At 46.2% G+C, this 25,957-nt stretch overlaps 3 protein-coding genes and 1 long non-coding RNA gene across 4 annotated transcripts in view; 2 read left to right on the forward strand and 2 right to left on the reverse strand.

Moving 5' to 3' along the window:
* The window catches only part of LOC121626998 (coiled-coil domain-containing protein 171-like), a gene marked incomplete at its 5' end in the record, with an annotated part of 10,602 nt that extends 3,072 nt beyond the window's left edge, over positions 1-7,530 (reverse strand). The window contains 20 exon segments of the mRNA XM_041965757.1: positions 1-5; positions 173-352; positions 495-629; positions 969-1,138; positions 1,250-1,375; positions 1,839-1,917; positions 1,920-2,339; positions 2,939-3,106; positions 3,910-4,077; positions 4,448-4,726; positions 4,815-4,904; positions 5,013-5,128; positions 5,204-5,291; positions 5,407-5,545; positions 5,736-5,896; positions 6,017-6,109; positions 6,193-6,339; positions 6,477-6,646; positions 6,745-6,895; positions 7,396-7,530. The exon segment at positions 1-5 is cut by the window's left edge and continues 141 nt beyond it. Coding sequence (XP_041821691.1) covers positions 1-5; positions 173-352; positions 495-629; positions 969-1,138; positions 1,250-1,375; positions 1,839-1,917; positions 1,920-2,339; positions 2,939-3,106; positions 3,910-4,077; positions 4,448-4,726; positions 4,815-4,904; positions 5,013-5,128; positions 5,204-5,291; positions 5,407-5,545; positions 5,736-5,896; positions 6,017-6,109; positions 6,193-6,339; positions 6,477-6,646; positions 6,745-6,895; positions 7,396-7,530 — 3,020 coding nt within the window.
* Positions 7,531-7,583: 53 nt separating this feature from the next.
* Positions 7,584-8,890, reverse strand: LOC121626358. Its single transcript, XR_006007953.1, has 3 exons — positions 8,857-8,890; positions 8,076-8,236; positions 7,584-7,675 (listed from the first exon to the last, which is right to left on the reverse strand). It is a non-coding gene; the product is annotated as an uncharacterized LOC121626358 (long non-coding RNA).
* Positions 8,891-9,189: 299 nt separating this feature from the next.
* wdr55 (WD repeat domain 55) lies at positions 9,190-13,020 on the forward strand. Its single transcript, XM_041964799.1, has 4 exons — positions 9,190-9,750; positions 11,086-11,192; positions 11,588-11,857; positions 12,197-13,020. Exons 1-4 carry the CDS (start codon positions 9,196-9,198, stop codon positions 12,531-12,533), a joined length of 1,269 nt encoding a protein of 422 aa, XP_041820733.1. The 5' UTR covers positions 9,190-9,195; the 3' UTR covers positions 12,534-13,020.
* An 888-nt stretch (positions 13,021-13,908) lies between these two features.
* LOC121626999 (hepatoma-derived growth factor-related protein 2-like) lies at positions 13,909-24,180 on the forward strand (the record flags this gene model as incomplete). The annotated part of the gene is made up of 13 exons (XM_041965758.1): positions 13,909-14,014; positions 16,110-16,231; positions 16,338-16,402; positions 16,503-16,638; positions 16,909-17,304; positions 18,686-18,970; positions 19,608-19,665; positions 19,813-20,112; positions 20,206-20,636; positions 20,724-20,830; positions 20,913-22,146; positions 23,700-23,801; positions 23,947-24,180. Coding segments are annotated over exons 2-13 (3,432 nt in total), but the record flags the coding sequence as incomplete, so codon positions are not given.
* Positions 24,181-25,957: the final 1,777 nt, after the last annotated feature.

Below are 25,957 nucleotides of genomic sequence, written 5' to 3' on the forward strand. Positions count from 1 at the left end.
AGAGACTAGATGATGTATTAAACAGAGCTCACCATCAGCATGTTATGTTACCTGGAATTACACCACATTGTACATCATATCATATACTACATCATGTGACCTGAGGGAGGGAAGGGTAAGGATCCCAGAGTTAAGACTGGCAGGCGTCATGCGTCATGGACTCATCATGTACCTGTGTGGTGTGGCTCAGTGTGTGCTGTGTGTTGGTCTGCTCGGTGGTGTGTGTGTTGACTCGCAGCTGCAGTGTGTGCAGCTGGTTGGTCTGTTGCTGGGTGAGCGTGTGAGCTTCCTGTTCCCTGCTCAGCGCCTGACGGAGCTCCACACACACACTGTGGAACCGCTCTGCTGGGACCTGCGCACGCACACACACACACACACACACACACACACACACACACACACACACACACACACACACAAACAAAAAAACAGAGTCAAGCGTGTGTGTTCATCAGACAGACAATATTGGTGAGTGTGTGTGTGTTGAGCCTCACCGTCCTGCAGGTCTCCTCCCGGAGTCCTCTCTTCAGATTGGCCACCTCCAGCCTCAGGCTCCGCCTCTCCACCTCAGCTGAGTGCAGCCGTTGGCTGAAGAGCAGGAAGTGCTGCTGGAGGGTGGACACCAGGGCCTGATGGGAGGACACGCACAGAGGTCAAAGGTCAGCGGGTGGACACAAACACAAACAGCGCCGTCTGATTAGTTCTTCTGGTTCCTGGAACTTTTTGGTTGAAAAGAGCTTTTTGACTCTTTCTGTCCTGCAGGGACAGACGTGACGTCAAAGACCGGACAGGTGTTATTATTCAGTTCAGATTGTCAAGGTTTGCAACCAAACACTGACAACTTGTGTCCAGTTCAGCTTCTGCATCGTCTGTCTGTCTCTCTGTATGTCCGTCCCTCCCTGTCCGTCCTCCACAGTGGACAGACAGGGAGGGACAGTGTCGGCTCATTGTGTCTGCTGCTGACTGACCTTCATGTCAGGCTGTGGAGGCGTCAGTCCGCTCGGGCCGAGTCTCGGCCGGCCGCTCAGCGTGTCCTCATCCAATCTACAGCGCTTCGCATCCGATTGGTCCAGAATATGATCCAGGAGGTGGGACAAAGCAGAACGAGACGCTGACATCACGCCTGGAGGGGAGGAGCCTAGAGAGTCAGTGAGAGATGAACAGTGTACCTCCATGATGGGAAAACTGGGCAGAACTGATCCTGTACACATAGTACACGTATATACTGCGTGTGTGTGTGTATGTGTACCAGTGTGTGCTAGCGCCCTCTGCAGGTCAGCCATGGAGGACAGAATGGTGGAGGAGAGACGTTTAGAGCGAAGCCAGCGAGCACACACACCTTCACGACCTTCATCGCCATCATCATCGTCTTTATCTAAAACGTATAAAAAAAATAATTTGTCAGAACAAAACAAATAAATGAGCTAATCAATAAATACACACTAATGATTTTCAGAAAGAATGCGGCACTTGTTTGGACTTTAGGTCAGTAGTTGAAAGTAACAAAGTATATCTACTCAAGTACTGTACTTACGAATTGGAGGTACTTGTACTTTTATTATTAAAAAGGGTTTTATGGTGGATAATATTCACAGTGATGATAATAAAGCTCAGAATGAAGCAAACATGATAACTGGCTAACAATAGCGTGTGTGTCCCGACACAGCCACTGTCCCACAGAGGATACACACTGACCAATTAAACGTGACCTTTCCTCTGACGCCACCTGCAGGACAAACTTGTCAGCTGCAGATATTTTTCCATCTTCTGACAGAAGTCGTGTCTGTAGAAAAAAACTGCCATTAAAACTGATTCTGTGAGCAGAACTGAGCGCCTACCTGCTCTCCGTCCGTCTTGACCCCTCTGTGTTGCCGTAGGCGACCCTCCACAGACACCGACAGCCGGCCCTCCGCCCCCCCCCCCTCCAGCCGAAACAACACAGTCGTCCGTTTGGTCAGTACACACCACCTCCTCACCGCCAAGACCACACACACGCTCCTCTTCCAGCGCTGCCTCGCTGCTGCCCTCCTCCTCCTTTCTCCTCTCTCCTCCTCCTCCTCCTCCTCGTCTTCCTCACCTGCCAGAGCTGCGGCCAGCCTCCTCACCTCCTCCTCCAGCAGCTCCCTCTCTGCCAGTCGTCTGGACAGCAGCGTCTTCTGCGTGGACAGCGTGCGCAGACGGCGGTGGGTGTGCTTCAGCGCCCCGGCCAGCAGGGCGCAGGCCAGCAGGAAGGAGGCGGCCTCCCCCCGGCTGCGAGAGAGGAGGCCCCGGAGCCGCGAGAGGTCAGAGGTCAGCGAGGAGGCGCGGTCGCGGAGAGAGTCGCACTGAGAGCGGCACGCCTGAGAGAGAGGGAGGACATGTGGGTGATCGCAAAGACAAACCAGTGAGATATGAGTCCTCAGCTTCGACCACACGTACACAGATTTTCAGATTTTGTTGTTTCATGCTCATTACATAAAGCTTTCTTTCCACTCGTCTGGAAGAAGACAAGGAATGGAAGGAAAGCCAACCAAAATCTCACGTTTTTACCTGCAAACCAGAATCAACACTCAGCCGGAACAACATCCAGTACCACTGCTGGTGCAGTTCTCACAGTCATAAATGTTAAGTTGTTGCCATGTTCATCTGATTTTTTCAGCTCTTTTGCTCAACCTGCTTTACGTTTGGAGAACAGTCGCTGCAGAGTGAATCTGTCCTCTGGGGGACAACAGAGCTGGAAGTGATTTTAGTATCTGTCGTCTCATCACTTCTTGGGGAAGCTGACCAAAGGGACAGCGTCTTTGTCTTCACAACCATCCAAACCTCCTCAGCTCATCCCGCTGATTCAGCTCTGAGCGTCTCTGTCGCTGGAGGGAGACGCGACTGATCACACAAAAACACCTGAGGGGCGTGTGTGTGTGTGTGTGTGTGTGTGTGTGTGTGTGTGTGTGTGTGTTACCTGCAGCTCATTCTGCAGCTGCGTCACAGTGTGTGTGTGCTGGCTGCTCCACGCCTCCTCCCTCCTCCTCACGCTCTCCTCCAGACGAGACAACACACACTCCTGACTGAGCTGCAGCTCGCGAACACACACACTCTTCTTCTCACACACACTCTGCAGACGGGCGATCTACAGAGAGCGAGACAGAGAGAGAGAGAGAGAGAGAGGAGACGCCACAGCAGGGACAGGCCAACGAGACATGGTAAGACAAGATAAGACACGGCGAGACATAAGATAAAACAAGATCAAAGAAGACAGCCGTATATCTTATGTCCCGACTATTGCCAGGTAAAGAAATGCAGCTGCCACAAGATAAGATAAGCTAAGCTAAGCTAAGCTAAGCTAAGCTAAGCTAAGATAAGATAAGATAAGATAAGCTTTATTAATCCTCAGCTGGGGAAATTTGGGTGCTACAGCAGCAGCAATAGAAATAGCAATCGCAAAGGCAATACAAAATTAAAAAAGCAAATTAAGAAGTTGATGATATATATATATATATGTATACTTTATACAATATATACATATATATAAAAAATGGAAAATATTGAAATATATTGAAAAACTGCACATCGATTTGAAGAATTGCACATGTTGCTATGGATGAGTTGAGTGCAGTGTTTGTTCTATTGCAAAGTAAATGAATATATATGTGCCACAGTCGAAATAAAAATAAAAATACGATCAAGTATTAGCCATGTTAGCATCCCTGTGAGATTGAAAGCAGCAACAAGTCTATTTTTACACACAGACATGTTGTTATTCCAAGTAGCAATATTGTTAATGCTACAAAAACTGAGCACGTTAACATGTTAATGGTACATTCCAAGACTGCACTACTGCTAGCATGTTAGCATGCTAACAACAACGTGGAAAAAAAGTTCAAGCTTTAGACGACATCTGAGTATCATGTTTGTGTTGCACACACAGCTCACCTTGCCGTTGGCCTTCCGGAGGTCAGAGGTCAGCTGGTCAACCTGTTCATTGATGACATCACACAGCTCCTGCCAGGTGAAATTTCCCAGGATGCTCTGGGGCTGATCGAGGAGGATGCAGCCGGCCAGCAGGCGCTGGTAGATACTGTAGAGGAAGGACAGATGGGCCTGACACACACACACACACACACACGCACGCACGCACGCACGCACGCACGCACACGCACACGCACACACACACACACACACAGTGTAATTTTGTTTACTCAGCATCATAGATTGTTAAATTAAATGTTTCTGACATAATGACATTACACTGCTCTGTAGTACAACACCTCACAGTGAAGACACGGGGGATAAAGAAAAGGAAGAAAAGAGACAGAAAGAAAGACAGTGACAAAGAAAGAAAGAAAGAAAGACAAAATAAAAGAGAGAAAGACAAAATAAAATCTATTTAAATTCATCTTTTGCTCCAACACTCAAACATTGAGACAGAGGCAGGACAGCCAAAGAGGGAAATCTGTTTAGAGGTTTTCACCTTTGACTCTTTGTGGTGGAGGTCAGTTATCTTCTGGATGTCTGCCATCCTCTCCTCCTTCTGTCTCTCCTCGTCTCTCTTCCTCTCCTCCTTCTGTCTCTCCTCGTCTCTCTTCCTCTCCTCCTCCCTCTCCTCCTCTCTCTCCCTCTCTCTCTCCCTCTCCTCCCTCTCTGTCTCCAGCTCGGCCTGCAGACCTCGGCTGCGCGTCGACCAATCGGCGCTCTCCTGGCGAAGACGCGTCACTTCCTCCTCCAGTTCGACCAGCGCCTGCTGTCCCTCCTGAGGGAGCAGATAAAGACAGAGTGAACCAGTCATGCTGAAAACCTCTTCTCTCCTGTCGGAGGCCGGTCTGGGATCAGATGTTTACCTCCATCTGTCTGCTCTGGTCCGAGGTCAGCTGTCGGAGGGTCTGGTTCTCCTGTTGAAGCCTTTCTGATGCAAACAGCAGATCGTGGATCTGCAGAATGTGGCAGAGATAAAGAGAGATACACAGAAACACACCATGAGAAGTGTCTGTGTGTGTGTGTGTGTGTGTGTGTGTGTGTGTGTGTGTGTGTGTGTGTACCTGGTGGTCAGCTGTTTCCAGTCTGTGCTGGCAGGTGCTGAGTGTTGTCTTCAGCAGTTGCAGCACTTCAGCAGAGGGACTCTGACTCCCATCATCCTTTGCTGGAGGACTGGTGCCTGCACACACAAACCACCAGACTGACCTCCTGAGCCTGAGGAGTTGTTCACTGCAGGTGTGTGTGGAGTGTGTACCTGTGGTGTTGTGCTGCTGGAGAGTTTCTCTGATGTGTTTCATACAGTTCACAAAGTCCTCCTCTGTCTCAGACTGTCTCTGAGCTGCCTGAACACAGAAGAAGAGCTGATGATTAAGGAATCAGGTCGCTCAAATCACAACAAATATTCTGTCAAGTGTGTGTGTGTGTGTGTGTGTGTTTGTGTTTGTAGTTGTGTGTTACCTGCTCCAGCAGTGCATGTGTGTTGGTGTGTTTTCTCCTCTCCTCTTCCAGCCTCTGTGTGAGGTCACAGGTGATCTTCCTCTCCGTTTCCAAGGCAACACTCAGGTCAGACTTGCACTGGTCGTACTCCTTCTGTAACCTACACACACACGGATGCACGCACGCACGCACGCACGCACGCACGCACGCACGCACGCACTCACACACACACACACACACACACACACACACACACACACACACACACACACACAGCCTTATGAAGACATGTCACTTGAGAACTAAACGCTGACAACATCTCGTTCATTCATTCAGTCGATGGCGCTCACCGCTCCTGAGCGTGCTCAGTGCTGCTGCTCCTCTCTCTCTCCAGGCTGTAAGCTCTCTCCACCTCCCTGAACTGAGCTCTCAGCAGCTCCAGGCTGCACTGCGCCTCCTGCTGGCCGGACCGCTCCACCGCCAGCGCCGCCTCCAGGTCCCGTACCCGCAGCTGCCAGGTCACATGATCACAGACGGACAATTTACCTGAGAGAGGCTCATTCAATATGAACAGCATCAGACTTTAGAAAGAGTGTGTGAGAGTGTGTGAGGGTGTGTGTGTTTGTGCTACCTGGATGATCTCAGAGTTGAACCTGGACTCCAGGTGAGCTGCTCGCTCTGCCTCGATGCTCGACTCCAGAGATTTCACCCTCTGGTCTGATACCTGAAGAGAAAGAAACCACAGGTGATACTGAGAAACGCAGCTAGCGTGTCTTCACCTCCATCTCCTCCCTCTCTCCTCCTCACCTCCTTCTCTCTCCTGCTCCTCTCCTCTCTCTCCGTCAGGTATTTCAGTTCGTTGGCTTGTCGCCTGTTCACCTCGGCCTCCTTCTCTCTCTCCTTGTGCACCTCCGCGATCCTCCTCTCTGACTCCTCCAGAGCCTCCTCATGATCCTGGAGGCAAAGCAAACTTTAAGACTTTATCCACCCTGATTCAAACTGTTTTATTTTTAGGCCAAGAAAGGTCCTTTGTCGTGTGCGTGCGTGCGTGCGTGCGTGCGTGCGTGCGCGTGTGTGTGTGTGTGTGTGACCTGCAGCAGTTGGTGCAGTCGTTGGTTTTCTGAGCTGAAGCTCTGAATCAGTCTGTCGCGCTCCTCGACCTCCTGCTGCAAAGCATGCTGGTCCTCCTCCCTGGACTGCCGGGTGATGTGCAGAGCTTTCTGCAGATCCTGAACTGTCTGCTGGAGCTCTGCTGCTCGCTCTGACACACACACACACACACACACATACAGAGTAAACATAAAACAGGAACAACTGTTCTTCCTGTTAGCACTTGGAGGGTGTGTTTGATTTTTGTACCTGTGAGCGTGTGTTTGTCCCTGCTGAGCTCGGCGGCTCGGTCAGCATCTCTCTGGCTCACACTCAGCTGGTACTGAAGCTCCGCCCGCTGAGCTTCTCCTCGCTCCACGGAGGACCTCAGCCGGGTCAGCTCTGCCTGCAGCCTGCACAGCTGAGAAGACAAACAAACATAAATGAAATAATGGCTGAAACTAAAGTCTGTAACGCAACGATGCTGCAACCGATGGAAGGCGTACAGTACAGGTCAAGACGTGAACAGCATCAGTGTGTAAGTCACAAGAAATATCAGTAGAGAAGTGCCAAACATATGTCTCCATTACAGTTTGTCCATCAGAGAGTTCAGATACGTACCAAAAATGTGCTTTATGTGATCTGTGCATGTTAATAAACAAGCTCTGCAGTGTCATGCCGTCAGTGTGGATGCACTGCAGCTGCGTTGTGGTTGTGACGCTCAATGACACTGAGTGCCAAAACCAGAGCAGCACAGTGCCAGTTTGATCCCTAGCTGAGCAGCAAACCACATGGGACATGCTGCGGATGCGGACTTGAATTCTTGACTATTTCTGGAAGGTGTCGACCAAACTGTTTTCAGACAACAGTCAGAAGTTGTTCTGTGGCCTAAAACCAGCGGAACAGTTCTTTGCTTCTCACCTCCTGGTTGTGGCTGGAGGTCAGCTCCAGCTTTTCTCTCTCCAGCTGATGGACTCTCCACCTCAGCCTCCCCGAGTGCTCGCCTCCTTCACCCCCTTCTGATGCCGCCCGGCTGCTTCTCTCCTCCCTCTCCCTCCTCCTTCCTCCATCTCCTTGGCTCCTGTCCCTCCCTCCTCGTCTCCCTCCCACCTCGTCTTCCTTTCCTTCCCTTTCCGCTCTTCTTCCTCCCTCTCCTGCCTGCTTCTCTTTCTGTTGCATGGCGGCGATGAGCTCTTTCAATCTGAAAACGAGTACATGTATTAAAGCCGAGTTTCAGACCATGACAGTGAGCTGGAGGGACACTGTGTGGACACGGACATGTCAGACAAGACGTACATATTGTTCTTCTGTATTTATACAGGGGCTGTGTCATGTATCAGTAAAGTACCTGCATGGTATTGCATGATATGGGTGCATCCACATAATCCTTCAGATTACGTGTCTTCAGTAGCAGCTGTTTTGGTTTATACATGACCACATAACATCTATCTATCTATAAATAATTTAAAAAGTTGCAGTAGTTGCAATGTAATACATCTGGTGATAGCAAAGTAAAATAGTAAATACATATCAGTGAAAAGAAGTCAGAAAAGAAGGGACAGTTACTGTGAACATGGACTATTTAAAATCTCAGTCTCTACCTCTCCATCTCCTCCTCGGAGCTTCTCCCGCTTCTCGGATGAATCCCCCGCGGCTCTGTTCGGCCCTGCCCGGTCTCCCCACGCCTGCCGCGGCCAGGCTGTCTCCTCCGGTCCGCTGGTCCGGCCTGCATAGCTCCGCTGCTCGCCTGACTTCAATAATCCTGAATGAATTAAATGCACATCATCACGGATGTTGGACATTTCGCTCGTTAGTTTGATCAAAGCGGCTGCGGGCTGGCACCAGGGGGGGGTGGTTGCTTGGCTGCTGGTGTTGCCTTGCCAGCAGACGCACTCAACCTCTCACATGAAGAGAAAGCGATCTCCATTTACAAATCCATCTAGTAAACACTCACAACAGCATCGTCCGAGCTATAGACCATTTATAACAAAAACTAAACGACTTTATTGTACGAAGTGCAGGACGGTGAGCGGCATTTAATACCTGTCAACAGCTGAGATTTTACTCATAATAAGTGCTGCTTGGTGGATCTACCGTATGCCGAATTTACCAGAATACCGAAGCGATTTGCTGAACGTTTTTAGTTGTATGGCATGTCTGCACTTTTGTCAGCCAACATGGAAATATACTATTAGTACATTTCGTGAATGGAGTACGTTCACACATTATATACAACCCTGAGACCCGTTTCACGGTTGATATTCAACTGTAACATCTCTGTGTGCTCCAAACCAACTTTAACCTCTATGAGACAGTAAACAACCAGCTTACAGTACAAAATTAATGACAATAAGCTTGTAGTGAACTTTTAGAAACACTTACAGCGAAATCAACACCGCAGCCGTTTGAATCTGACGCCATCTTTAGCGTCCATACGTCATTTCCGCATTACCCTTCGATTGGCTGGCTAACCGGCCAATGGTAACGCCGGTTTCTGACGTCAGTTCGTTACTTATTTAGATTGTTAGTTAGTTCGGTGGGTGGAAGTGTATTTAGATTTTACTAAGTGAGACTCAAACAAAACTGCTGTGCTGAAATTCAAAAGTTCGTGCGACTTTATTTTATTGTTATATTGTGATGTGCAGCAGGGGGCAGTATGACCTGCTGTCACCAGGCAACCTGCCACTGTTCAGCGAGGAAGAAAGAAGGCAGGAAAACAACATGGCAGCAACCACAGAACACGTTGAAATCACGTCCACACAGGCAGATCCTCCAAAAATTGACAATATAGAAGCTCCAGAACCCAGCAGAGACCCAGACACCTCAGACTCAGAACAGGCGGACCCAGACCCGGATCCAGATGAGGACGAAGACGAGGACGGAGGCGAGCCGCCAGGGCCGAAAATCCGAGACACCCCGGAGGACATTCGGCTGGAGGCGATCGCTAACACGGTTGCGCTCCATCCGAGCAGGAACATACTGGTGTGCGGGGACGTGGACGGGGACGTGTATGCCTACTCCTACTCTTGTACGGAGGGGGAGAACCGGGAGCTGTGGTCGTCCGGACACCACATGAAGTCCTGCCGGCAGGTGCGCTTCTCCGCGGACGGATTGAAGCTCTACAGCGTCTCCAGAGACAGAGCCGTCCACATGCTGGACGCGGAGCGAGGACAGCTCGTCACACGGATCCGCGGGGCGCACGGGGCCCCCATCAACAGCCTGCTACTGGTGGACGAAAACATCCTGGCGACCGGAGACGACGGGGGTACCCTCAAGGTCCGGACTAGTACTGTCATCATCTTACAACTGTGTTCAGGTTTTATCCAGATATCACGACCAGCTGCTGGTGGTTCATGGTCTGAGATGGTCTTTTCATGACTTGATCAGTGCTGGTCTTATTCGTCAAAGCTGGTCTTTTAATGGTCTTGTGATGGTTTTATCTGGTCTTGAAATCGTCTAAGCATGATTCTCAAACTTTTCTTGTCTAACTTTATCCATGCTGGTCTTTTAATAGTCCAGGTTGGTGTTTTGATGGACAAACCTGACTTTTCAGAGGTCTAAGATGACCTTTAGATGGATCAGGCTGGTTTTACTGGTCCAAGATGATGTTTTGATACTTGATGATTTCTTAATGCTCTAAATGGTCCTTACTGGTCTTTTGATGGTTAAATCTGGTCTTCAAGTGGTCCAAAATGATATTTTGGTGGACTCAACTGGTGTCTCTCTCTGAAATGGTCCTAAATGGTGTTTTGCTGTTTCATAAAATGGCTAAAATGGTCTTTTGATTGTCTAATCTGGTCTGCAGATGTTAACAAGCTGGTCTCTGGATGGGCCAGGCTGGTGTTGTCATGGTCTGAGGTGATTTCTTATTAGTCTGAAATGGTCTCATGGTCTAAGCATTACCCTCAAGGTAGGTAGAGCTCTTTGACAATTTCAGCTGGCCTTTGAATGCTCCAGCTGATCTTTAAATAGTCCAAAATAGTTTTTTGTTGGTCGAAGCATGTCTCTTCAGTGTTTAGCTGATCTGATGGTCTGATGTGAATTTAAATTGGTCCTAGCTGGTCTTAACATGGGTGAGGGTGGACTTGTGGTCCAAACTGATGTTCTGAAACGGTCTTTTAGTGGTCAAAGCCATTCTTTAAATGGTCTAACTATGTTTCACAAGGACTAAAATGGTCTCCAGATGGTCTAATCTGGTCTTCCAATGGTCCAAGATGGACTTTTAATTGTCCAATCAGGCGTTTGATGGTCTAAGATGGACTCTTCTTAATAGTAGCTATAAACTGGTCTTTTGACCAACAAATGGTCTTTTGTTGGTCTAAGATGAGCTTTAAAAAGCCGAAGCATGAGATCAGCTGATCTGGAGCTTGTGTTTAGATGACTTTTGGCACATGTCAGTTTTGTAGACTAGCAATGATAAAATGTTAACGATCTGATCATAATCATCACTTCCAAAAAAAACTGTCCAAGTCTTCCTCTGCTGGTCTGTTGGTGATTTCTTTTATGGGCGTGATTCAAATCTGCATGCAGTCATTTTTGTTTTTTAATGGTGGAAGCAAATGTTCCATCCACAAGCTGCTGCCGCTTTACAGATTCTTTTTGTTCCTGAAGGTGTGGGATATGAGGAAGGGGACGGCCATCATGGATCTGAAACACCATGAGGATTACATCAGTGACATCACTGTGGACCAGGCCAAGAGGATCCTACTCACTGCCAGGTAACAAGAATGATAACTAACCCCTTATATATTTTGCTTATTTTAACCTGCGAATCATGTCTCGTGTTAAAAGTCATCATCCATCCAGGAAACATTTAGTTGCCTTTCTTTGCAGGGAATATCTGGGTTCAAGCAGGTACTTTTAAAAAAATGTATCCACTTGTTCTTCAGCATCTGAGGTTTCAGTATCAGCCACCGAACAGCAAACTTTGTGATGAAAGAAACAATCCCATTCACCACTATGTTCAGTGGGTTTGATTTTCTGATGTACCTTGTGAAGAGAAAGCTGACCAGTAGCAAACTCTCAAACCTCACAAGTCAGAGCCTCCTTGAACGCACCAACAAGCAGAGTTGGTCTAAAACGGTCTACTTTATATAATAATCTGATCTGACAGTGGTGATGGTACCATGGGCGTCTTCAACATCAAGAGGCGGAGGTTCGAGCTGCTGTCTGAGTTCCAGAGTGGCGATTTGACCTCGGTGGCGCTGATGAAGCGGGGCAAGAAGGTGGTTTGCGGCTCCAGCGAGGGGACCATCTACATCTTCAACTGGAACGGCTTTGGTGCCACCAGCGATCGCTTCGCCATCAAGGCGGAGTCGGTGGAGTGCATCATCCCCATCACCGACAGCATCATGTGCACCGCCTCCATGGACGGGTACATTCGGTGAGTTGGGGAACCTAAACGACTGCTGGCTGTTTCTGAAAGGGTCAAAAATTCCCGCCATCTGACTTACAAATTACAGTAAAATTTGTCTTTGTTGGACAGATCTGTACAGTTCAATGCTGCATTGGACTTTCCTTTGAGATCACCTATTATGTCCACACTTTGGAGTTTGCCTTTGAGTTTTGGCCCTACTAGGCACCAGTCTGGGACGTGTCTAGCAAATGTTTTGCCTGTTAGTTTACTCAGGACCTCCCTACTTGACGCTAAGCATTTCTCACGACATGCTAAGTTACTAACATATAATGATGCAACAGTAAAAATGTCTCCTTCCTCCATCAGAGCCGTCAACCTCCTTCCCAACCGGGTCATCGGCTGCATCGGACAGCACGTCGGCGAACCCATTGAAGAGCTCGCCAAGTCCTGGGACTCCCGCTTCCTGGTCAGCAGCGCCCATGACCAGCTCATCAAGTTCTGGGACATTTCCAGTTTACCCAACATGACTGTCGACGAATACCGCAAGAGGAAGAAGAAAGACGGCCGAATGAAGTCTCTAACCAAGAAAGCCCACGGAGACAATGACTTCTTCTCAGGACTTGTAGAGGAAACGGAAAAGAAGGAGGATGAAGAGGCAGAGGAAGAGGATGATAGTGATGACAGCGACAGTGGCAGCGATTAATAAGCAGTTGTACTTGGTTTCATGTTTGAAGAGCGTTCTTACTGTGCCTTAAGTCTCAAAAAGTGAACGAACGTGGCTGCTGTCGGTTCTAGGCTTTCATCCGAAGGGCCTCACAGTGTCCGTGGTGTGTCGAGCGTGGGTGGCAGACATTAGCAGGTACTGAACACCTGATCCTCACAGTGTTGGTGTCTCATTTAAGATACAACTTTAAATGAGAAACAAACCATCATTGACGACTCTGTTCACAAGTGGGAATGTCAGGATGAGGTTTACGTCCGTGCAGACACACATATGTGGTGGGATGAATGTTCCAGAAGAGTTTATAGTCTTTCCTTCACAAATGTTCATTCTGACTGAACCAAATAAAAGAAGAAATGATTAGGCTATAAATAATATGAAATAATATCTATGGTTAGGAGGGTATCAAACCTGTATACTTTTTTGCTGCGGAACAAATGTGTCCCTAACAGAATAATAAAAACTCATACTTGTACCAATATATGTTCTTCTTTCATTAATTAGATCATTCCTGACTGAAGTCAATATTTTGCCATTTTGGGCTATTCTATTTAGGTAAAGTTCCTGTCTGGCTGCATGTGTTAAGAGAACATTCAAGAACCTTTTTTCTTCAAAGAAAAACTGAAATAAGTCTTGTTTAGGTATCTGTACCAAAAGTCTGCTGCTGTATTGAAACAAACGATTCAAAAGGGACAAAGAAATGCAGGAGTTTAAAGAGTACCATGCAGGTTTTTACTACAGTTCATATCAGCTGGTACTTTAAGTTACTGCTCCTCTAAACTACTACTTTCTCAGCAGCCATTGCTATTCATTTTCATTTAAAACAAACTGTGTCTACTTGAAACTTGCTTTATGTACGAACAAGTTGTAGTTTCAATCTGACACACACATAGGTATTATGTTTTCTGTTTTTGTCATAATTAACGTCTTGCCAGATTTATACTCTGTACCTAAAGAAATGTTAATTATTTCCTTCTACATTAGTTTTTAGTTGTTTTACAAGGCAAATACAAAAAATTGGATACTTTAATGTCAATAGCTGCTGAGAATAAATAAAGATAAGATTTAAAAAAGCCTTTTGCTATGCCTCGAAAAATATTCGGCGGTGATGTAAATGGTAAATGGACTGTATTTATGTCGCACTTTTCCAGTCTTCCGACCTCTCAAACTGCTTTTCAACGCGAGCCTACATTGTAAATTCTGGGTGATTTTTGCGTTCATAAACACTGGACTTTCTGACTGCCATAGCTACATCACTTGGTCCCCCCCCCCTGGGGTGGTACAGTCGGATCAGTGGTACAGTCCAACAGCAGGCGGGAAAGCACTGAACGTCACGTGAGACGAGCTCATCGGTCAACATGGCGACGTGCATGAAAGCGTAGCTTAGTAACAGGAAGCGTCTTGTACCGAGGAAGCACTGAAGCGTTTATCTACGTTGTCGGAAGATTATCGCTCGGTTTTCGGTGAGTATCTGTGTTACTGTCCAGTTCATGACACAGTCGACAAAATCGACGCAGAGCTCGATTTTAATCCTCCAGTTTGATCCGACGACTAGCTAGCTGATATTAGCTTCAGTGCTAGCATGCCTGTGTTTGTAAACAATGAATGAACATGCTGCTTAAAACGAAACAGCTAAATACTTTACACAAATGACGCAGCGCTTAAAAAATGTTTGCACTGTAGACATTTGAGTGAATGACCTGTTTTCACCGTTAATTAAATTGAGATGCTGGACGTTATTCCGTGGTCACATCAGCTTTAATTGATAGAGCAAAGGTTGGTATTTATTTGTGTCGGATGCATTTTGTATTTCTGATTTATTTAAATTTCAGAGTGAAATGATTCATCATGACCGCGATCCGTGGCTTTAGCTAGCTTGATTTAGCCGTTATCGTGTGCATTAGTTTATGTGTGCAAATGCATCAAGGTTTGCTCTCTTCCTTTCATTCAGTCATGTTCAGGATGTAAACATTCACAGGAGGTGGCCTATGGACTATGAAAGGAACCATGAAGGCCATGCTTATTAGCCAGGACAGCAGTGAATATCAAGACGCACGCCAGAGATTTTCATTAGACATTTTTATTCAGGTCAGGATAATTTAGCAAGACCAGACCAGGTAACATTTTTATAGCACTTCCAACAAGGCACAACCGTGGAAATAATGCCGTCAGAGTCTCTTAAAGACTACAGCAGTTAAATACACAGAGATCCAGGTATCTGTGGAGCATGACAACATATTGATAAAAGGTCTTCTCTAGTCTCTGTAGCCAGTTGTAGGCTCTAAGGTTAGTTCTAAAACGTGTATGTGATTTTAACAAACACTGAACAACACTGGAAAATCTCCAGCACTGTTATTCCAGACTCAGTTTTCTGCTGATTATCGCTGTTTATGTAAGGGATAATGCCCTTCGAGGTGTCCATTATCAGAAATGAATGGACGACGCGAAGGGCATTATCCCGCTTATACCATGGTCACTTACGGTGGTCACTGAATCAATTATGAATACCTCAATGTTGTTGTTGTTGTTGTAAAGTTTTTCACAAGAAGCGGCTGAGCGGACTATTTAATATCTCGCGTTGCCAAGGTAACCAGCTCCGGCCACAGAACCTGCAGCTCAGTCGGCCGCAGCTCTTATATTAGGCCTAATCAGTGGAGGGAAGTGGTTGCTTAACGTTATGTTACGTTACAAAGTATCATTTCAGAGGACAAGTGCACCTCTTACCGCTTGAGTTTGTCCAGAGCACATATGTCAAACTGATTCCATAAAGGGCCGTGTGGCTGCAGGTTTTCGTTCCAACCAACGAGGAGCACACCAGGCCAACCAATCAACATCAAGGGATCACTTAGTTATCAGCTGAAGACTGAGATCAGCTGATTATTTGATTTGATTGGTTGGAAAGAAAACCTGCAGCCACACGGCCCTTTATGGAATCAGTTTGACATGCCTGGTCCAGAGGATGATGCAAAAATTTGTCCAGAGATAGTCCACAGATAGTTTCCTACATCGTTTTTACCAAACAGGTTAAATGAAACTATAAAATCACTCATGTTTGGTCTACTGTCTTGCCGTTGTGATAAATAAACTGTGAAATAAGGTATGTTAACGTATGTTCTGAGTTTCTGTTGCCACGGTTACCAACTAGCGTTTGAGCCAGCGCAATAATTTAGAACAATCAGGCTATTTGACGGGAACTTCTTTTATAGGTGTCACTTTTTAACGGACACCCTGCAGCCAATCAGAATCGAGTATTCACCCAGACCGTGGTATAATAATTATTAAAAGTTGACGAGAAAGTGTAACACACTGTACATTTCACATGATGATTATTATGATGATAGGTGCAGTGGCAAAATCAGTTTTACATCTATCCATCCAGTTACGTGGAGCAGTGACACTGAAACTACATCATCTGAATCCAAGCCCATAAACACTCTCATCGCCCGATCAGTGATTTGTTGTGTTCTGAGCTGAAGTGACTGAAGTGTCAGCAGTCTTCAGGCACACTGATGGAGGTAGAGCGTCACAGCAGGAAATGATGTCTGGGTTCTCTTTTAGGCTGGTCTCGGCTGCATTTGATTCTCTGAAGCAGCAGGATGCCAGGGAAACCAGGTGACCAGCTCAGACCGGGAGACTTGGTGTTTGCCAAGATGAAGGGCTTCCCACACTGGCCCGCCAGGGTGCGCACACACACACACACACACACACACACAAACACAGATAGGTGCATAGTTGTATATTTCTATGCCCTGATGCTTCATGTAATACTTCACTGTGTGTGTTCAGGTCTGTAAGTCAGAGAATGGATACAAGAAGCGAGTCCCGGTCTTCTTTTTCGGGACCCATCAGATGTACGTACACACAGCTGCCAATCAATGACGCCACTGCCCTGATACCGTTAACTGTCGACATCGTTGATTGAACTGTGATTGATTTCACCTCCTTCCTCAGAGGTCACCTCCCGCCAGAGAACATCGTTCCTTACGTCGGCAACAAGATGAAGTATGGCAGCGGTGTCCGCATCAAAGGCTTCACTGAGGGCATGTGGGAGATCCAGAACACACCAGGAGTGGGCAGTAAACTCAGAGTCAGTGAAAACGCGCTACGTGCTCAAATAGAAGAAGACAAAGTGCAAGATATTAATTAATAGCCTGGAGTTTAGTTCAGTAGCAAACAGGAAAGCTGTAACTGAAAGTGATCTCTTTACCTCTTTATTTTGTCTGACTGACAGTTGAAGAAACAGAAAGGTTTTCAGTTGGTGACATGAAACAGAGAAATGCAGCGAATGATGAATTTTAAGTTCTGTGTGAACTAATCTGTGGTTCTAATAGACGTTCTCTGTTCTCTTGTTTCACAGGCCAACACACAAACTACCCCTACCAAACCGCCTTCTGCCACTAAAAAAACACCTGCCAAACCGCCTTCTGCCCCTAAAACGACACCTGCTAAACAGGTGACAAATGACAGACTTAAAACTACCCAGACTAAATCACCTCCCAGTGAATCTGCCCCTGCAAAGCCCGACAGTGAACCAGCTCCAAGTAAAGATACAAATAAAAAGGAAACTCTGACAAGAGCTTCATTAAGATCTGCTCCAGAGAAAACAACAGACTCCAGCCTGACTTCAACTTCCAGCGACGTCACCACTGCAGATGTGTGCGAGACCGCTGCGAATACAAGAGGCAGGAAGGCAGCTGCTAGAATCGGCCCGTCTCCGGCAGCTAAAACCACTTCTGAAGACAAAAAGAAGGAGGTAAGAGGCTGCCAGCCTATCCGGGAGTGGTCGTTGTGTTTTGTCTTAACGTTATTACGGTTTAAAAAAGTGTCTCAGTAAAAGTTGTACATGGCAGCCAGACGAGTGAAGCAAGGTGTTTGAGGTTCACGGTGGAACAGGTTTGATCAATGTGGGCGAGGACGTCTTGTTTGTCGAGCCGCAGCTGCGTGGAAGTCATTCATGAGGGTTTTCAGGAAATCTGCCAAAGAGACTGTAGATGAATGTTTGCTTCCCTCCAGTAACGCCGGGTGAGTATGAGTTCAGTGTTTGATGGAGGTTAACAGGTGGTGCAGCTAATTCTGCAGTCGGAGCAGAAGAAGAGGACAGAATGAGGAGACTTCATTACAAGAGCTCCACTCAAAGGGAATCAGACATATCTGTTTTATGTCAGAATGAATAGATCGAAATGAATGCAGTTTAAATAAAACAGATTTATTCTGGGTTAGTAAACGAGCCCTTCTCAGCTTCAGCCTGTGTTTCATTTGAAGATGAAGCCAGTGTCGCCCGCCCCCATAGGTCTTCTTTTTCAGGATACCTCACGAGCTTGAGTTCAGCTGATGTGCATGGCGACTGAGGAGTTGGCATAGGATGCTGTGACGTCCTGCATGAAAGTCATTTTGTTCTGGAAGGCTCGACTCTTCCTTTAAAGCCACGGCAGGGAATGGTCATTGGTCACTTTCAATAAATTGCTGACACCTTGCCGGAAGAGGACGGCCACCCAGAACTCTGAACTGTTTGTAAGTTCATGTATTTCTGAGCCCACTGCGAGCGTTTCTCTTTGTGAGCATTGGTCAGCGGTGGCTGATGCACTGCGAGCCTCTGGAGGATTCTGCAGGACTCCAGAGAAACCAGCAGCTTCAGATAGATAGATAGATAGATACTTTATTTATCTCCAAGGAGAAATTTGGCAATTTGCTTCAGATACCTCTTTGCTGCTGAACAGTGGCTTTTTGTAGAGGCCCTTTTAACATTGATTGTTTTCCTGACAGAAACGTTCCTTAATAAGGAAAATGTATTGAACTGTGCTCTGAATCACCCAGAATCTATTAACAGTTTGATCTCTCTATAGTTTTTGCAAAACAGTGATTATTTTCATGTCTTTTGCGAAACATTGCCCTATTTCATGCTGTTCATCTTCTAAAAGATCTCTCTTTCCCTCATACTGTATGTCTGCTTAACGACCTCATTAAAGTTTTCCTTTTATTAAGACCAACTAGCAAACTGACCAGCGCACCTGAGATTGATGGCAGTTATATCAAAGGACAGAACAAATAAATCTGACCTGAAAAGTGACGTGTCGTGATGTGTGAACGCATCAATCACAGTTGAACACCGTATGTTTTTCTTTTTGTCTCCTCAGACTGCAGCGAAAACAAAGACTCCTTCCAAAGCCTCCAGAACTGCTTCTGCCAAACCAGCTGAGAAACAGACTAATGCCGACAGTGAACCTGCCGCTGAAACAACAACAACTACGAGTAAAGTCACAGCTGAGGGGAAAGCTGCGAGCGATATAGAAGCCCAAACGCAGGCCACGGACTCCAAACTAACATCTACAAAGGTTCAGATACCATTAATGTCCATCGATGCGCACAATGAGGAGGCTGCACGTCGGGTGTCTACCAGGAGCAAAGGGGCGGAGTCGAAGGTAACCACACTGTTAGCCGAAAAATATCAGTACTGTGAGTCTGCAGAGAGCAGAAGAGAGGTGATCCAGACTGACGTCAGCGCTGCTTTGAAATAATTCCATCGCTAAGTATCAGAACTTTTTCAAGACTCAAGATTGTCTTTATTGTCACTGAGCATAACATGTCAATGAAAAGAGTCTCAGTAAGTCTTGTTTCCCTTCAATCTGACGACCCCTCAGATGTCTCTGGTGACCCTTTGGAGGGGCCCGACCCCTAGGTTGAGAACCACTGGTCTGAACTAGCTAACTGTGTGTAAAGTAGCGCCAACATTAAAAAGCGTTGGTATTAACCATGTCATCACTGCTAACACTGGAAGTGATAAAAGGTGGTTTTGAATGTTTACTTGTGATGCAGTGTTACTTCACACTACTGTAGCCTGGTGGTGCTTCCTCTGAGCTCAGTCCTCGCTCCACCGGCCTCAGACTTCAGGACGGGGGAAGCTGCTGTGTGTCATCATGAAGCTCGTGGTTTACATGCGGTCAGGAGACAAGAGGACTCCGTACTGATTCATCTGTTCAGCGTGTGGACTCGTCCTGCAGCGGCCAGGTTAACTCCGTCTTCAGATGATCTGTTTTGCTGTTTTCTGTATTTTGTCAGGTTGCTGCAGAGCAGCGCAGGACGAGGACACCTGCCAGTCCTGCTGTGGCCTCTCCAGGTAAACACACACACACACACACACACACACACACACACACACACACACACACACACACACACACACACACCTGCTGCTAATGACTGATTAACTCCAGTTTCTGTAGAAGAGAACGGCCGAGTTTGAGTTGTGCTTTTTGTCCAACAGTCAGCAAGAAACCGAAGACCACAGAATCAAAATCTGCTCCGACGCAAATGTCCAACAGCGACAGAGGAGGGAAAGACCAGGAGGAAGAAGAAGAAGAGAAGAGGTCATCAGAGAGCCGAGGAGTCAAGAGGAAGAGTGAAGAGAAAGACGAGAAGGAGGTGCAGAAGAAGACAAATCAGGACGGCGGCGAAAGAAAGACAGAAGTGATGGCGAAAGAAAAGATGACATCAGAGAGCCGAGGAAGAAAAAGAAAGAGAGATGAAGAGGAGGAGAAACAGAAGAAAGCCGAGCAGGATGAAGGTGTGGAAGGAAAGAAAGAAGTGATGACAAAAGACAAAACAGAAGAAGAGAAGACAGCAGAGAGCAGAGGGATGAAGACGAGGAGGGCGGAGAAAGAGGAACAGACGGAGGAGAAGAAGAAAACAAAACAAGACGTCGGCAAAGAAAAAAAGGAGGAGAGGACGAGGAGAGAAACAAGGTCGGAGAGTGGAGGGAGAAAAAGGGCGAGGGAAAAGGAGGTGAACGAGAAGAAGGGCGTTACGGAAGGGAAAAAAGAAGAGGAGAGCCGAGGAAGAAAGAGGAGGAGGAAAGAGAAGGAGGTGCAGCAAGAAGAGATGAAGGACAAAGTGACGGAGGAGGTGAAAACTGGAGAAAAGATAGCAGGACAGAAGAAGAAAACAAAGGACGCTGGTGAGGAAGGAGAGAAAGAAGAGAGAATAAAAGAGAAGATGACCGAGGAAGAGGAAGAGGGGAATGAAAGAGAGGCAGAGAAAGAGGAGCAGAAGGAAGAAAAGGAGAAAGAAGGCAGTTCTGTGGACGAGGAGGTGAAATAAAACTTTAATCAGCTGTTCTTTCTTCAAACGTAGAAACGGCAGCAGTTTAAAATCATCCACTCTGTTTCTCCCCCGCAGCGACAGCGCCACCTGGCAGCCAAGAGGGAGAGCGTGTTGAAATCTCTGAGAGGTCTGCTGAAGGCCGGGAGAGGAGCGAGGAAGAGGGAGGCGACGAAGAGCGCCCAGTAAGAAACACACACACACACACATTTAAATGAGCTCAAGTGTTAAACGAAGTGTTAAAGGTTTGCTCTCGACACTCGTCAGGAAAACCGGGAGCGGAGCAAAGAAGAAGGGCGAGATTAAAAAGACAGGAAGTCGGAAGACGTCCGAGAAGATGAGCGTCAAAGAATCGACCGTCACCAAGGCGATGGGCAGGAGATCAGGCATCAAAGCCGTCAGAAAGACGGCCGTGTTAGAGAAGAAGGAGGACAGAAAAACAACCGAGACGTCCGGCCATAAGACAACAGCAGAGAGGAAAGGGGAGGTAAAGAGGGACGGACAGAAGACAGAACAGGACAAGAAGGATGACAGAGTCCACGAAGCCGGCAGGAAAACTGCAGATGAAGTGAAGACAAACGAAAAGGAGAGCGAGCAGGAGGAGGTGAAGGCCGAAGGGAAGAAAGACGAGAATAAAGGAGAGGAGGCGAGGAGCGATGAAGCGAAGCAGGAGAAAGACGAAGACAAGAAGAACGAGAGAAAAATTATCGGAAAGATTGTGAAAGCGACGGCCGGACAGGGAGCGAAGGTCCAGGTGAAGACGATAATGGGAGGAACGACGGCAGCGGCGGCCGAGGAGGAGAGGAAGAAAGAGAAGACGAGCAGAGATGAAACAGTCGAGGACAAGAAGAAGAGTTCAGAAAAGAGCAAGGAGACAGAGAGAGAGAGAGAGAAGAGAGGGAGCACTGAAGGGAGGGAGATGGAAAAAAGTGTGGAAGTGGAGAGGAAGGCTGAAGGAAGGAGAGCAGCAACAGAAGACAAAAAAGACAGGAATGTAACGGAGGAGGAGAAGGACAACAAGAGCGAAGTGGAAGAGGAGAAACGAGAGAAGAGCGGCGAAGAGGAGCAGAAAGCGAAGAAGGACGAAGGTGAGGTGGAAGAAAGGACGACGAGAGGGCAGAAGAAGAGAGAGGAAAAGAGCGAAAAACGTGACAGTAGAGCCGCCGAAGAACAAACGACGACGCCAGCCGCCGAGCAAACCAAAGAGACGAAGCTGCAGAAGAAGAGCGTGGAAGGAAACAGAAGCGACGGAGCGACAGAAAAGTCAGCCGAGGCGCCGGAAGCTGAGTCAAAAACCGAAGAAAAAGATGAAGCGAGCGCGGCGAAGACGAGCACAGAAGGAGAAAACAAAACGATGAGTGATTCATCAGAGGGAGGGAGGGCGGAGCAGGTGCAGCCGGCGGTGAAACAGCAGAAGAAGAGTCCGGCCGTGACGCTGACGGACTCGACTCTACACAGAATCCACGGAGACATCAGGATTTCTCTGAAGACCGACAACCCTGTAAGCTGCACCTCATTACTTCCTCTGTTAACACTAATCTCCACTCGTCGGCGTTTTCAAGATTCAATTCAAGATTCAAGAATCTTTATTGTCATTGAGCATGACATGACAATGAAATTTTCATTGCAACCCCCATGTTAGAAACAAGATAATGAGAAAGATAAGAAGATTAGAAAGAATAAAATGAAGATAACTACAATAAAATAAACCAACGTGCAATAAAAATATTCGTAAATGCAATTAAAAATATACCAGAATGAAAATATACTAAACAGTAAACAATAAAATATACAAATGAAATGAAATGTGCCAATATACTAAAATGTATATAATTTAGTTAAGTATGTGTGTGTACTTAAAAGTTAAGTACACAGAAGGTGCAGGTGGAGGTGGAAAAGTGCAAATGAATCAAATCGTTGCGTGGAATGGAAAAGCAGTCGCTAATTTTCGCCAACTCTGCAGATCCAATTAGCTCCGAGTTGTCTTTTCTCGTCTGCTTCAGTCTGAGCTGTTCATCAAACACGCCATAATAAACCTCCCGTACTCGACCTGCTCGGCAGCAAACGGCAGGCCGAGACGAGCAGGTGAACTCAGCTAAAGAGCCAGATGTTTCCCCCAGGAGCTGGAGGAGACCAAAAACAGAGCTAAAAGAGAGAGAACACTGGACTGACGTTCATCACCTCTGAGCTAGGTGTTCCACTAGTTTCTCAGTGCAGTCGGGGTTTCCATTATCAGTGAAATGTGTCAGACTAAGATTAATTGATTAGCTACATGACTACATTATTATTTTCTTGCACAAACGCTTACATTAATGCAAACTTAGTTTCTTCCTTATCTGCGATAGCTGCAAATGCTAATGTAATCTTTGCATTGTTTTAGCTGTAATATCAGCAGTCCTCAACTCGGACAAGCTGGTGACATTTAACCTGCAGTGATATTGGGCTTATGGCAAATTTTTGTAAAGGCTGCGGAAAACAGAAATACCGAATTAGCAAGGATTATTTTTAACACCAGTCTACAGCGATGCTAGTGACTCCGCGAGGTTCTGTATTTTGTCACAGCACTTCTTTGAGCCAAACGCTAACATGCTGACTTGAAGCAGTTATAGTGTTTAACATGCTCAGCGTCTTAGTTTAGCTTGTTAGCATGCCAACATTTGCTAATTAGCATGAGCAACACACACAGTACAGCTGAGGCTGATGGGAGTGTCACAGAAAACTAAAACTAAATTTCAACCTGATCATGGTGCTGGGTGAAAAGTCAGAGGATCATCACAGAAATTTGAATTTATCCCAAGAAGAAAATGAATTTTGTGAAATTCCATGACAATCCTTCTAATAATCGTTCATTTCTGTTTGTGTGACAGAAAACATGAATGTTCTCTACATCAGGCCTGTCGGCTTACCGTGGAGTTATTCTGCCTCCTCGTCGCAAGCAAATGCAACTGTGAATAAATAAATAGATAAATAGTGATATTAATATTGATATTGTATGCACCCAACATGCCTAAATCTCCAAACTGGGTGTCGTCTCCATGTGCTTCTGTCTTCCAGGACATCGGAAAGTGTCTGATGGCGCTGGATCAGCTCAGCATGGTTTACGTGACGTCTAAACATGTCCGGAGACACAGCGAGCTCGTGGCCACGCTGGGAAAGGTACACGCAGCAGAAAGGTTTCCTGATGAGAAGCTCACGAGTCATACTGAAAACTGTGAGATAAAACTGAAAGCGACCAGAATCAGCAGTCGCCCTGGAGCTGATCTGTCGTGTGTGTGTTCCTTCATGTCCTTCCTGTGTGCAGATGAGGTACTACAAAGCCAACCAGGCCATCATGTACAAGGCCTCCATGCTGTACAACCGCTTCAAAAACGCATACCTGGTTGGGGAGGGGGAGGAGGTGGTGAGCGCCGCCTTCCTGCGCTCCCTGCTGGAGGAGAAGGAGCGGGAGGAAGCTCAGCGGGCGGAGTGCTGCAGGGAGAGGCTGAAGAGGGAGGAGCTGCTGCAGGAGGTGAAGAGGCGCATGGGCCAGGTGAAGGGGAGGAGGAGGACCGACGGAGGAGGAGGAGGGGAGGAAGAGGAGTGGAGGGAGGCTGAGAGAGGAGAGGGGGAGGAGGAGAAGACGGCAGGGATAGAGGAAGAGGAGGCCCAGAAAGAAGAGGCGAGAACAACAGGTAAATAAATTAGTATTAGAATTCGAGCAGTGATAAATAATGAATGTGTAGGATGAAGGTCGCGAGGTGACAAAGCTACGAATGTTTATTCTTAATAATATCATTCATACAACAACACCAAATTTAAAATAACAGTAATAATCAAATTTTATCTTATTTAATGAATAATATATTCAATAGATATTTTTTACAGTGTTTTATCTGATGCTTGTGGTAATGATCATGCCTGGTTAGTTATCATTACTAATGTATTACATGATTGATGTGTGTTGTTAATAAAACACTTGAATTAATTATTAAATATATAGAAAATAAAGATTTTAATTGGTTATTTTATTGTCATTATTATCATAATGTTTGTTATATTAATATATTAAATAGTTTTTACTCGCATACTAAACTTTATTGCTGATGATAATTATTGTTTATTGCTTTGATATGAATTGTATTATTATACGAGTATAGATTTAATGTTTATTGTGTTTATTGGAACAGCTTCGTTGGACTGTTGCTGAGGGTTTGTTCTTCTTGAAGCAGCTTGGGCTGAACCAACTCTGGTCTCAGGGGTGATCCCCCACATGGAACAAGGAGAAAATCCACTACCACATTTACCTCATCACACATTGACTGTGCACACCGGTGCACGCCATCCAGCGCTCTACTTATTTATTTCCTGTTGTCTTGTTATACCTGATTTGGAGCCAGCAGTGATTTGCGGTCCACCTGAGCAGGTGCAGTTTGGATGATAATCACCAACAGCTTATTGTTGCTTCTTCGTGACATATTAACTCCTCTTAACTAGTGCATTAGTTAATACTGACTTTACCAGAACAGTGTTTATCTCTCTTCCACTAACTTGTTGCATTACATGCCTTAACCTGAGCATTAACCATAACCACAACATTACCTGTGTAACCTTAACCATTACCTCTCTTTTAAGCTAAACTAACCTTAACTACATTTAACTTTAAGATCACCCTTTTAACTTAAACCCAACCCTGATCCAGGACCGTCATACTGTTTCATCTAGACAGATGAAACCGTCTCCACAAATTGAGTGATGGGTTCTTTTGTTTGTTTGTTTTTTGGTTATGTTTCAGTAATAGTACTTATGGGGACACCTGGAACCCTCAAGACTGTAAAGAATCTGGTGTAAACTCGTATTCTTCTGACTAAAGCTGATGCTGTGTGTTGTCTGTAAATAAATGCAAAGACACAGTTAAAAACCTCCAAAGTGTTTCTGCTGTTCAAGGCAGGATGTGACACAGCAGATTTCAGATTGATGTTAAAATGAGATTTGTAGCAATTAAAAAAAACCCAAATGAAAGCATTAAACAGCCTCATTGAACCTCCCTGAATGTCAAGTTTCACTCTGTGACTCGCTCAAGTGCACAGCAGGAACAACTTTAGCCAGCGAGATATTTTATTCTGTATCTTCGTTTGAAACAATTAGTTTTTTTCATTCTTTTTCTGTTTTTTTTACTCGTGCAGTTGTTACACTTGTTTTCTAGGTTCTTCACTCTGTTATGTAAATATGAATTTTTACTTAAAAGAAGTATTAGAAAATTAAAGTTTTACAAACCCAACATGGCGTCTCGTTTGAAGAAGCAGATACACACAGTTTGCAGTATGTGATGCATA

The sequence above is a fragment of the Chelmon rostratus genome, chromosome 23 (assembly GCF_017976325.1).
Source record: "Chelmon rostratus isolate fCheRos1 chromosome 23, fCheRos1.pri, whole genome shotgun sequence".
Lineage (NCBI taxonomy): Eukaryota > Metazoa > Chordata > Actinopteri > Chaetodontiformes > Chaetodontidae > Chelmon > Chelmon rostratus.